The following is a 13,005-nucleotide window of genomic DNA, read 5'->3' on the forward strand; positions in this document are numbered from 1 at the left end:
AAACATTTTACACAGAAGGTCATCCCTATATTACCCTCAAGCCAATGGGGAAATCGAACAGTTTAACAGAAGTTTGAAAGAGTTTGCAAATGGCTAAACTGGAAGGGAGATTATGGATACCCTTCACTACTGATTTCTTGCAAGCATACCAGGCTACACGACATGCCACAATGCAAAGATCACCCGCAGAGTTACTGCATGGGAAACAGATGAATACTAAACTGAACATTGCTGGATTGTTAAAGGCACGACCTGATACCCCAAATGAGGATGATGTGAGAAAAACAGTTGAACAGAACCAAGCAAAGTCTAAGGCTTTCACAGAAAAGCGGCGTGCTAAGGAATGAAAGTTTAAGTGTGGTTCCTTCGTTAGAATATGAAAACCTGGAATTTTACGCAAAGGGGACCATAAATTCACAGCTCCCTAAAAATCATAGTGAAGAAGGGACCTTATACCTATCTACTTTCTGATGCGCAGGTATGGAATGCTTCTTATCTTGCACCTGCGTATTCACCAAGAGGAGATTTTGCCAACACCCAGTTTGCATTGGATGACTTCACCAACACAACAAGACATTGCACTGAAACCGGGGCTTGAGAAACGGCCTGTCAGACCCAGATGACCACCTGCCTGGACAAGAGACTATGTTATGTAGTATCTACAGTGTTTTCAGTGTAATATTTCTGCCAACAGTATAGTGTCTTGTTTCGTATTTGTTTCTGTGGTTAAAACAATAATGTTTATTTTAATTGGGAGAGTTTCTTAAGAGAGGAGAGAATGTGTGTTTAGATGTTGCTTGTAATTGTTAGAATTGGGAGCACTGGCTGTTCGGAGTCTGAAAGGACAGGAAACAGGAAGGAGGGGGGAGGAGTTGAGAGGCTGGGAGAGAGCTACAGAAGGTGCAGCAGCAGCTTGGTAAAGAGGTTTCCACTTTGAAAATAAAGTCCTGTTGATGCTTGTTAGTACCTTGCCTGGTTGATACAACAAAACTGTGCAAAATGCAACGAAACCTGAGAACATGAACAGAGTCCTGGACTAAATTGTTAGCTCAGCTTTGTCTTCCTAGGCATTTGTGTTTATGAAGAAATTAGAGGGAAAGAATTAGGCTAATTAGCCCCAATAACCAGTGAACACACCACACTTTGTGTCTCAATTAATGGCCAAGACTATTCCTTTAAAGCAGACCTCATTTTGTTAGCCAGGCATTTCGGGAAATGATGTGTGGGGAATGAGAGAGGGACAGGAAAGAGCTCTGGTCTTTAGCGCTCATGCAAATACAAGTTTCTTTCAAGATTCGCAATACCTGAAGAGGAGAAGTTCTATTGAGAGAACACTCATTACTACACTAGCTGGTTACTGGCGTGTTCACAGGCATCTTTGTGGTTCCTCTCATCTTCTCCAAATCAAAAGCCCAGCTTAACAAAAAAAACACACACACAACACAACACACCACACACACCCTGTAGCTGGCCTTTTCAGAGCAAATGGACTTTTTATGCAGTTAGCAACACATGCACAGGGGAATGTTCATTATTTTTTCTGCATGGACTGAAGAAGTCTGAATGCGCTCATCCTTGCATCACTGAATGGCTGTGAATGAGCTCATCCTTGCATCACTGAATGGCTGTGATATCATCAAGTACACGAGCCTGGATAGTGCAAGAAATCAATTGCATTCTAGAACTACTTGGGAGATGGCAGTTTAAAAAGCACTGGGACATAAATCATGATCTCTCGTATGTACTTCATTAAATTAGGTGTCACATACCTTTCGTTCCTGGCTTGCGAGAGAAGTTTTGCACCGTTTGTAGCCCAGAAGCATCTCATTGAGGCTTTGAGTCTTTATGTTATTTCTTAGATTAGCTGGGAAAAGAAATCTGCTTTCAAAAGGAGTTTTAGAGAAATGATACAAAGTGTTAATATGTGGAACCAGTTATCAAAGGCAGCATAGAAGCTGCAACTGAATACATTCAAAAGGAGACCAGTACTTAAAAGGTGATAAAAAAATCACTGCAGGGTAGAAACACATCTTAGAGAGGCTGAAGGACCTTGACCACCTCCTATTTCAGAATATTATATGCTGTACTAATTTAATTACATTGAAACCCTATTATTCCCAACTCCAGCTAATTTAGCCACCCCCACCAACTGCCTTATTGATTAACCACTGGGTGGTCACAGCCTTAGCCATGTCCCCTTGCAGTTAATACACATTATACACTGATCCTCCAGTTTCATCAAAATGCTGTTTCCCCACAAATACATGCCTTTATGCCAGTTATTCAAAAATCCATTTTTCTATGGTTTTGGATGTTCTCCTTCATCAACCCCACCTACGATTGTATCAACTATTTTTTTTAAAACATATAAAACATTTACAATTAAATTAAGGCTCTGCAATAGAGCCCACCAGAAAGGTGACTACTTGTAACAAATCCTATACAATTGTTGAACTGCTCACCAAAGAGTTGATGGTACTCAATCAGAACCTAATGGCCAGGAAAACGAAGTACCATACAGAAGAATAACCTACAAAGGACCAGCCCAACCATTACGCTCTGCCACTTAAGCCAGATTTGCAGCTGCTTTGCATTTCTAGAGTGACACAAAGCAGCCGGAGTGGTCAAGGGAATGAAGCCCCAAATCTGGACATCCATGCTTTTATATCAAAGGCAGCAGACACTTAGAAGTAGGACTGTGCAAAATAATAACCACCAGTAAAAACAGCAAAAAAGTGGCAGCTTCATGTGTTTATGTAAATGTCAGACAATGTGTGGTTGGTCTCCAGTGTTTACCCTGTTCTTTTGAAAACAGAAAGCAGGGTCCTCAGTTGGGACTTTTGTCTTCTTGCAAAAATAGCAACTCCCCCCCCCCCGTAGACATGTATACATGAGAGCAAATTCAGGAACATTCATACATTTAGCATTAAGTAACATTTCATCCTCACATGCAATGTAGAAAAGCAACTAATGAAGAAAAAAAAAATGACAGAAAAGCTATGCCAGAGAATGGACGCAGTTTGGAACAGAGCCAGGTAATTAGAGGCGAACCAATTGTTAGAGAATCAGCAGCCTGATCCTAGAGTTCTACAGAAGCAAAATTCCCTATATGGGGGTTGACTTACCCAACTCATGATGAAGTGCATGGAGCGCCTCTTTCTCTAGCTTCTTGGATGATTCAGCCCTGTAGGCAAAAGGAGAGAGTCTTAAACAACAAGACACATTGCTTTACCCTCAGTAGGCCGTCTCTCCAGTTCCTTAAATCATCCCGGTCCTTGTAGGGCTTTCTACAGTCTATTTTCTACTCAGTGCAATAGCTCTACAGCCCCTTTCCCCCAAAATGGCTTGGACTGCTAAAGGGTCTTCTCACCACCTCCCTAGAGAGCTCTAAACAGTGTAGGGGGAGCTGTCTGCTCCCAGCCCAACTGCTGACTTCACTTTTTCAGGGTCAATTCCTATATCACCTGCCTTGTTCAGGCCTACTCCCTGACCCTTCTCAGAGTTTGTTTAGTACAGTCTTTCCAAGCTCACTCCTGTTTCTTTAGTACTGTCCTCCTAGTTTCCTGCCTTACCTCCGTCTCCACAAGGAATTACTACCCCTGGTGTCACATACCTTCTCCCCAGCAAGCTATTAATTTTCCTTAGCTTTCTACCTGAACAGAAAGGACCCTTATATGGTCCTGTCCCCTTCCCCAGCAGGCCTTTCTGTATCTTGCAATCACATGATCCGAGAAGTAAACCAGGCACAGATAGGAGCTGGGATCTGAGTTCCTCTTAAAGGCCCAGCTCAGCCTTCAACCTTGCAAAAAAAACCCTTCAAGATTTGATCCTAGTTCACTAACCAAGGGTCAGGTTCAGTCAGCTTTGTGAGCCATTTTAAGTAATACCATCTCTATGAGTAGTCTCACTTGTTTCACTGGGATTATTTAGAGAGTAAAGCCTTAATCAAGCAACCTGCTCTGTACTAGGAGCAGATTTTTAGAAGTATTTAGGCACCTAAATAAGCAAATAGGCGCCTAGTGAGATTTTCAAAGGTGCCTAGATGCCTAACTCCCATTCAAGCATCTTTACACCTTAAAATATGTTTTAAAATCTGGCCCTTGAAGACTCTTGCATGAAGCCCTACTGAAGTCAATAACACTCCGCACAGGCACAGGGAGCAGCTTATAGGATCAGGAACTAAGCTCCTACTCACCGTGAGTAAGAATGGTTGAACTAGACCCTACATGAGTTGGGAATATATGGTAAATTGATGGGATGATTTATTCATGAAATGAAATGACCAGGAAGAGTCAGTGCTGAAAAGCATGGCAATAAAATTCAGAATGATTTAGCCACAATGGGGTCAGAGAACGTGTGCAATTAATTGCAAGTTAAAATAAAAGCAAAGAGCCAAGATATAAAATAGAAGGCAAGGGAATAAAATGATCTTCCATGCTACAGGCTATGTGAAACAGCTCTGGGGTAGTGGTGACAAAAAAGGCAAACAAAAAACAACCTTTGTCAGTGTGCTTAAAATTCCAGGAACTATAAAAATGACAGAGATGACTTTCTTGGTGTAGCTTGGAAGAAAAAAGTGAAAGCATCAGAGAGTTACTGGAGAAGATGCAGTGCATAATGTAGCTCTGTAGGAAAGAAACAAACAAACCAACTCAGTATCACTTAGTGACCAAGTGTTTTGGTCCTTTGAAGATGTTTCAAAACACAGGAACAAAACCAGATCTTTTAAGTGTTGTATCTCTTTTGGACATTTATCTATTCAAAGACTGAGCAAGGAGAGGAATCAGAGAAAGACTTTTGTTGACCCATATAAAACATCATGTTTGATTGTGAGTGGTTGGGTGTTGGGGCCGGTTTAAATTGTTCGATCTGCAGAGAGTTGGAATCATGCACTTTATTTAAACCTGTCCTGCTAAACTTGTGAACTTTGAAAACTTAAAAAAAGGGGGGGGCTCTCTCACATAATTATATAGCACATCCTCACAATTCTAGGATTTCTCTCTGTCTAATTAATGTGGAGATTTCCAGAACCTGCAGTCAGTAGTTGCTAAAAATGGAGTTGCAGTTAACCTAAAGCTGACTCAAAACATTATCCAAAATCAAAATGATCCTTTTTGAAGTTCATAAGAAATATGGTTCATTTTTATCTGTTGGGAATTTTTTGTTTGTTTGGCTATTCCTATTTTCATGAGCACTTGTGCATATTTTGTTAAGACCCGAAGTGGAAATACTACAAGAAAGTCTATTCTTCTTGTATCTCTGATCTATCCATAGTTAAGAAAGAGCAGAAATCTCACAAGAAACCCTTTTTCTTCTTCCAGTATTTCCAACCCAATTTCTCCCTCAACTGGAAGCAGAGGAGTGCTAGACTAGAAGCAGTGCTAGAGTAGAAGTGAGGAGACTTATTTTCTGTTCCTCACTCTGCCACTAATTTTCTCTGTAACATGGTGTTATGTTTACAGCAGACAAACAGAGAAGTTAGATAAAAACATCAAATACTCTTGCTGAAAGTCTGTAACATAATACTACTTTTATTCATAATATCCATAATGATAACAGTAACCAAAACCAGAGAGAAGCAAAGCAGGCTGCTCCCTAAAGCAGAGAGGCATAACCTTGTTCTAAGCTGTCTTCTTCCAGACTGACTCTGATTGCAGGCTTCCCTACAGAGCCTCTGAGCCTGCAAGTAGGACCAGGAACACCCCCTCCATTATACCCCTACACATTCTTAAAAGTATAGCTTGCATTTCCAACACAGTGCTCAGTACATTGCACATAGGACGTCCCCCTCATTATACCTAAGTTTTCCCATGTTTAAAAATAGGGCCAGCAATTCTTTCATACAATTGAAAAGTGCTAAGTATCGTGGGTTTTTTCATGGCTGTACTAAGGTTCTGTTCTCAACTTTTAAAAAGCACCCGTGTTTCATGGATGTTTACATAGTTTGCTCTGGCCACTCTGATGGAATAGAAAGGCTGCAAGAGGTCTCACCTGCACCTCTGCTACACACAAAGCACCACATTTCCAAAGGGGCTCATTACTTGTAAGCCCATCCCTATAAACAGGTAAACTAGGTAATTGCATGTAGAGATGTGTAGTTTGGTGTGCAATTACCTGATTTGCACATGCAAACAGGCCATATACATTAAAATGTAGTTCTTCATGTACGCCCCAGATCAGCAAGATTCTTAACAGTATGTCTACTTTAAGAAAACTTGGGTTTGAACAATGGAACTATTCACATGTCAAAAGCATGCTGCATCAGGGCCCTAGCAACTAATAGTGTGCGCAGTTACCTGATATGGATGCTCAAGTGCAGCTTTTTTTAGAGGTGAGCTTGCTTAAGGAGCACTTTTTACATCTGAATCTAGTTTCAGATACAGGTTTTTGCCAGATCAGGACTAGGGTTCTGGTTAAGTTTCTTGATTTCAATCAAATCTGGAATAGAACTGTTAATTAGTCGGTCTCCTCCAGTTTTGAATCTGACCTGAAGCTAAAGCTGTAGAGAGTGGTTTGACTAGGTCAGGGATTCAAATCCAAATATCACATGATTTTGAATGAGTTCTGAATGAAGATTCTAGTTCTAAGCCAGTTTTGTCCTTTGAGCCAGAATACTGACCAACATCAGGGATACAGTTTGGCCCCAAACACAGCGAAAAACCAGGCACAGATGGGAGCTCGGTCCTGGTTACAATTTGCTGAGCAAGAAATAACATTTAATAATGTATAATTCCTTTGCCTAGGGTCTACTGAATTTATTTTTGTTTAAAGGATCCCTGTTTTCATTTCAAATGAAAATACACCAAAAATATTGCATCACCAGATGTACTTGTGAATTTAGTTTGTTTCTTTATAGTTTATTTTCTTTTGATGGGTCTGCAAAATACAAAAAATAATTATTAAAAAAATACATTGGACATGTTTAATTAATATGCATTTCTAAGGTGCTCATCCTAATAATATGTGAGTGCCAGGTGCAGAATGAATTTTCATATAATTGGTTCTGTGCCTTGTATTTTGTTTGAGAAGCTTACAAGAAGAGACACAAATCTCAAGGTCTGTCCAATTCATATTAGATAATTATTTAATCAGACCCATTAAAATGAAGCAACTATTAAGAGACCAAGAGAGAGCAGAAAAGGCAAATTCATATTTCTGTACAGACTCTTCTCTCATTAGTCAGAGTGACCAAAGATCCAAGATTCCATTTCCCAGCTCTCAGCCACCACCCAAGATTGCAGTCTGCAGATGTAGCCACTTCATTTTATCTGTAAATATATTTCCCCACAGGGGAAAAAAATCTCTCCTCCTCTACCCCTTTTTTCCCCATGTACAGAATTGCTCAAACAGTTAGGTGCACTCTATTTACATATTTATATGGATGCCGTTACTTCAGTATCTAATCACCTTAGAATTATTCAAAAACAGATCACAGCAATCTCTCCTTCTCAGGCTATAGGAGACATGTGCTCATTTGTTTTTGTTTCTATGTTTGGGGATGTTGGGTGTCTAGGTTTCTGTGAAGAATTTACAGAGGGAAAGCTAAATCAAAGAGATTAGATTTGTGGTAGAGGATGAAGAAGGGACTCGCTTTCCTCTGAGGCATCAAGTACCATATCAGCTGCCACTGGACTACGTGGACCCATAGTCTGATCCAGTATGACAAATCCCAAATTCCTATTAGGTTTTTATTAAATGCATCTGAATTCAATTTCCTGGGTTACTGTAACACATTACAAAGATGTACTTTGATGTGTCCCCCACAAACCTCCTCATCACAACACCCTGTCCTTTTCCCCACACTCTCCACCCCTGGCCCCTGGATCTCTCAAGTCAAAGCAATGTCATGCTGCATGCCTTCCTGCTCACATGAATGGCAGTTGCTGGAGAAATGAATCCAAAAGAAACAGCCAATAAAAACAGTAACAGCTGTAACAATTTTACATGGCACGGTTCTGATTTCCTTGATTTTTGGGTCTTACCCTACATACACACACACCCTTTCTTTTTTCTCTTTTCTTTTTCCTTCCTTTACCTTTACCACATATAATAATTTCATATTATTATTTTTTTTGGGGGGGGAGCAGGTTTGTCTGCCTGCTTACAAACCTTGTGATTTGGAAACGAGTTTTACTTTATTACGGATTAGAATTTTCCAAAACAAGTGGAAGAGAGGGTGAAAAAGGGAGTGGTAATAAATGCAGAAGGAGATACTGTAGGAAAAGGGGGCAGGTAACTCCCAGTCATAGGTGTAGAGTTTTATAGTAATAGGACTGGTTCTGTTTTTACATTTTCTGTTGGCAAATTTAGAAGACGGTTCTTTGCATTTTGACTGGGTATGTTTGAGTGAGGAGCACTTTCCTGAGAGTCTGTACTGTTGCCATGTTAGTAACAGCAGCATAAGGAGAGAGCATCAGGCCAAAGGGAGCCTTCTGGGTGTAGCTAGTAAACACAAGACTTAACTAAGAAGGAAAATGAATACAATGGGTTGGAAAAACCAAGCACAAAGAAAAGCCCAGCATTAGATTGTGATCAACCTGTTCCTTTCCTCCCATTAAAACTTCATGGCCCTCAGGAATGCTCCCTTACCCCAGACTGCAAAAGAAGTCCACAGGACCTGTGCAAGGACTGTTCCACAACGGCTTCCCTTTAACAACTACCCTGTCCTGAACCCCACTTTCCAAAGGGAAGGCTGTAAAACAAAGACGGCTACTGCACAGCTGTAAGATCCCTATTGTTTTTAAGCACAAAACAAAAGGTGTGATGTATTTTTTAAACAGGCGCTGCACTTCTCCACCTATACTTACAGACTGATATGCGACTCGAAGACAAGATGGGATCACGAGAGGCACTAGTTTTGTCCGAGGGAACATACTCTGATTTCTCCTGGGACCCACCTTATATGTATAAGTGAAAGTGAGTCTCTCTCTTTGGCTAGGGATGGAGTTGCATCTCTCACACAAAATAGACAATCTGATTTTTTTAGTAGTACGTAGTTCTAAAAGGTATGTTCTAATTTAACCACAAGTTATGGGCCTGCTGCAGGAATTACTGGGTAAAATTCTGTGTTCTGTGGAGGTCAGACTGCATCACCGTAATGTCCCGTCTGGCTCTCAAATCTATGAACTGGCAACCTGCAAAAGATTCAGAATTGGGTTTGGTTCAAATGAGCACTCCAAAAAGCTTGTCTAAGCCTCTTTGGTCTGGAGATTTCCAGTGATATAAAGGAGAAAAAAAGTGGGTCCTAGTTTGAAAAAGAGAGGGAAATGAATGAGTGGACAGAGTCTGCCAATAGAAAGTTAACAGAGTTGCGTTTTGTAAATGAGAACAGAATTTGTTCAGTGTTTCCAAAACCTGCCTTTCACATTAAGTATTTTTAACCAAAAGTGTCTCTGTTGTGTTTCTTATTTCCAAGGTTCGCACAGCTGTGACCACTGAGATCAAAAAATAGCATCTCCCAATAAATTTGCCATATTTTCAGGTTCATATAATTGCATTAAATTACTTCATCTTTTTTAAAAAATACTAATGTGGGCCATTTTGTGTTCAGACTATTTGCATGTAACTAATGAGTTCAATATGCTTCCATATTGCTGCTGTGCTAACAGAGTTTGTGTGATACAATATTTTTGTGACATTAACACCTGAAACTTTAAACTGAGGTCCCTTGTTGCTGTCACTTAAAGCCAACCAGGTGGAAGTTAAAGAGCCTGTGGCATCTTTTAGAAAGAGTAGGGGGATAAGATTGATACTTTGGCCAATGATCCCCCTCTCACTGTGACAGGTTCTAATGTCCAAGGCTATGCAAAAGCTTCAGCCAAGTGCCTAACAGTTGCAGTGATTGCTCCATCAATCACTGAGAGCACAAACAATATTTAATTTGTTATTGTAAAGAACTTCCAGATAACTAATAGACATTATATAAAGTGGACTGAGTGGCAGTTTGTTGTGTAATAGATTTGTGGCCAGAGTATGAGCAATTGAGACCTGCACTGGATAAGACATCTGCCATGAAGATTGGATAACAGAGTTTTGCCCTTAACTTGTGCTGAGATATCTCCATAGCAAGGCACAACAAGATCCTTGAAAGATGGACTTTGAACTTCCTTATTTTTTTCAGGGCATGGTCATGATCTTTGTTGTGGTGCGGTGGTGAGCGATCCTCAAACCAGAAATTACCACAGCCTTGCACTCCACAGAAAGGCCAAAGGCCCTACCAAGTCACTCCCTTCAAATGTCACCCAGCTTTTTTTGCAGAATTTCATTTAGATGAGGTTTCTGCATGTGCAATACCAGTCATACCCACCCCTATGTGCCTGCCATGAGCCCATCAGACCTCACAAACTATGCTGGGTCAGTATTTGGATGGGAGACATCCAACATCTTGGATGGAAGAAATTATCCTGGAACAGAAGTGCTCTCTGTTGAGTCAGTGCCACGGCATGGTATCAGGGGACGCTGGCAGCGGTGGTGGTGCTGTGTCTTGCATAAGACATAAAACCAATGTTTTGATCACATGTCTTAAAGATTGCATTGCACGTTGTCTCATGCGTAAAGGATCTAACCAAAGTGTCCTGGCTATGTTTCAATTTTGGAAATCCCTCCACATGCAAACTGCCTTCTCTAGCTCTCCCTGAGGTTGTGTGGCTCTGTACCTCATCCAACATGGGCCCATGCTCTGTAGACAAGCAAACATTACAAAAAACATTTCCTATGGGATTTCTTTTGTTTGGTGGGTTTGGGGTTTTTTGTTTTGTTTTTGTAACAAACTTGACAAATTCACAATTGTTTAGGAAGTTAAGGCAGAGTGGCTTTTCAAACACACATGGTTAGACATATAACTGTATATGAAGCTATACAATTTGCAGGAAACATGCACCTATGGGCAAGCTTACTTTCTGAATATGGGTTCCTAAGGCCATCAAAATCCAAAGGTTGAAAAACTGCCTTATAGATCATGCACATTTAGATAATGACACCCTTTTGACACATGACTTTGATAAAATTTGAAAGGCTGTTCTGTGTATATTGCTGCAAAAGTAACAGTGGCCGGAGGAAGAGGAAGCACTGTGGAGGGCCCCCAGGATCTTTAAGCTGCTTTTGACCTTAAGTGAAACCTGAGTGGATTAGATCTCTGTTTCTGCTCCCACTCCAGAAAGAAATCAACCCAGCTCTGGGCAAATGCTGCTTACAGGACTGTCAAGCAGTGGCAGTTTGTGCGAGGGAGCATTCAAAATACTCAAAAAGAGATTTTAAACGTCTCCTCAAAACACACTGAGAAATCCTTCACCATAAGACAGGGATACTTTTAAAATACCTAAATATTATTCCACAATGAGAACATCTCCTTCCAACTGAGTGAGATTTGGCAGGTCTGAGCTTAGCCTCATTTCCGTATCTTCCACTGCCAAGGATAATAAACAAATCATTGCTAGTTCTCTACCGAGGCTGGTAATGAAATCTCCAGTAAAACAATGAGATTCCCTTCAAAAACGGTGAAAGAAGAAGTGGGGTTGTGGGTTGTGTCAATATGTCAAGTAATATTCATATTTCAGAGTGGCTGAGAGACCTTCTCTCTAAGTGTAAGGGGACTGTTGCCCCCTTACTAACATTCAGTGGGGGTGTTTTGGTTGGCTAGCTCCCAGTACTAAAAGGGGAAGGGTCTATGGGAAACCAGGACCCTAAGACTGATAGACCCCAGGAACAATGGGGAAAGGCCAATTTTCTCAGGTCAGCCTGAATGACAGGGCGGGCAGGCTAATCAGAGAGTCAGGAGGCCAGGGAAGTTCCGTCCTCCCTGTGAGCTGGAATTGCCTGGGTCAGACAGAGTGGGGCCGAGCTAAGGAGAAAGCAGGGGCCCAAGCTGAGCTGGAGAGCAGAGCTGTGCCAGATCCAAAGAGAGCAGACCCTGTCCTGGGAGCAGAGCTGCAGCCCCAAAGCCAGAGGCACAGCCCAGAGAGAGCAGACTTGCCCTGGGAGCAGAGCTGTAGCAACCAGAGCCAGAGGGGCCAGAAAAGCAGCCCAGGAAGCAGGTCAGTGCTGGGAGCAGAGTCACAGAAGCAGCCTGCAGAGCAGACCTGTCCTGGGAGCAGAGCTGCAGCAACCAGAGCCACAGGGGCCAAAGAAGCAGCCCAGGGAGCTGGAGGCAGAGCAGCAGCAGTGCTGAGGCCCAGCAGCCGGGGCTGGAGCAGTCTGGAGCTGGGTGCGGTGAGCAGCTGGGGAGAGCGAGGGGGACCCTGGGCAGCGGGCCCAGCACAGGGAGACACCTCAGCCAAGAGGCTCTGCAGGCCAGGCTTGGATCGTAACCCCGACAGGGCGGGGGCGATACTGGGAAGAAGGGTCCTACCACTTAGAGCCTGAGAGCGTGTGGCCACCACCAGAGCAAGTGTCCAACCCACAGCATCCCTGCAGCAAAACCAGGGCCTGAGAAGAAGGCCTGGGACTTACAAGGAACAGACTGTGAACTGCCCTGACATTCCAGAGACACTGTTTGTGATGTTCCCTGCCACAGAGCAGGTTGATGTGTTTCCCTTAACCTTTCCCATTTTTCCTTATTCTTTTTAAAATTAATTGTTGATTAAATAACTTGCATTTGCTTTAACTTGTATGTAATGGTCAGTGGGTCAGAGAAGTGCCCAGTGAAGAGAGAGTACCCTGGAGTAGGGACACTCTAGCCCCTGTCCTAGGTGACCACAGCAGGGTTGGGGGTCAAGCCCCCCAGGAATCCTGGGCCCAGCCTTTTGGGGTTTGGAGGACTCTGCCAGACAGGAGAGTGGAAGAGGAGTCCTCAAGGGCAGGGAGGCCACTGGGTAAAGGAAGTGGGAGCAAGGACTCAGATCCTTTCGCTGGCCCACTTCACTGGGGTAGTGCAGAATCCAGGAAAGTTCCCCACAATAGTGGGACTATTCCCCCACTTACATAAGTGACACTATGGCAACTGACACCTGCTGAAGTACTCTTGCTATTAGTCCCTACACTGAAATGTCTGTAAGGTTCGGGTAGGTA

The 13,005-nt window shown here is 42.3% G+C and overlaps 1 protein-coding gene across 17 annotated transcripts in view; it reads right to left on the bottom strand.

Annotated features, from left to right (window-relative positions):
• LOC144930211 (uncharacterized) overlaps window positions 1-13,005 on the bottom strand; it is a 778,762-nt gene that overhangs the window by 336,589 nt on the left and 429,168 nt on the right. For all 17 annotated transcript variants that reach the window (XR_013635332.1, XR_013635334.1, XR_013635331.1 and 14 more), the window contains 2 exons: window positions 3,126-3,184; window positions 1,770-1,864 (listed from right to left, as the gene is read on the bottom strand). Coding sequence is in view for 8 of the 17 variants with exons in the window: in XM_078851599.1 (XP_078707725.1) it covers window positions 1,770-1,864; window positions 3,126-3,184 (154 nt within the window). In the remaining 9 variants the exon portion in view is untranslated. The remainder of the gene's footprint in view (window positions 1-1,769; window positions 1,865-3,125; window positions 3,185-13,005) is intronic.

The sequence above is a fragment of the Lepidochelys kempii genome, chromosome 2 (genome assembly GCF_965140285.1).
Source record: "Lepidochelys kempii isolate rLepKem1 chromosome 2, rLepKem1.hap1, whole genome shotgun sequence".
NCBI lineage: Eukaryota > Metazoa > Chordata > Testudines > Cheloniidae > Lepidochelys > Lepidochelys kempii.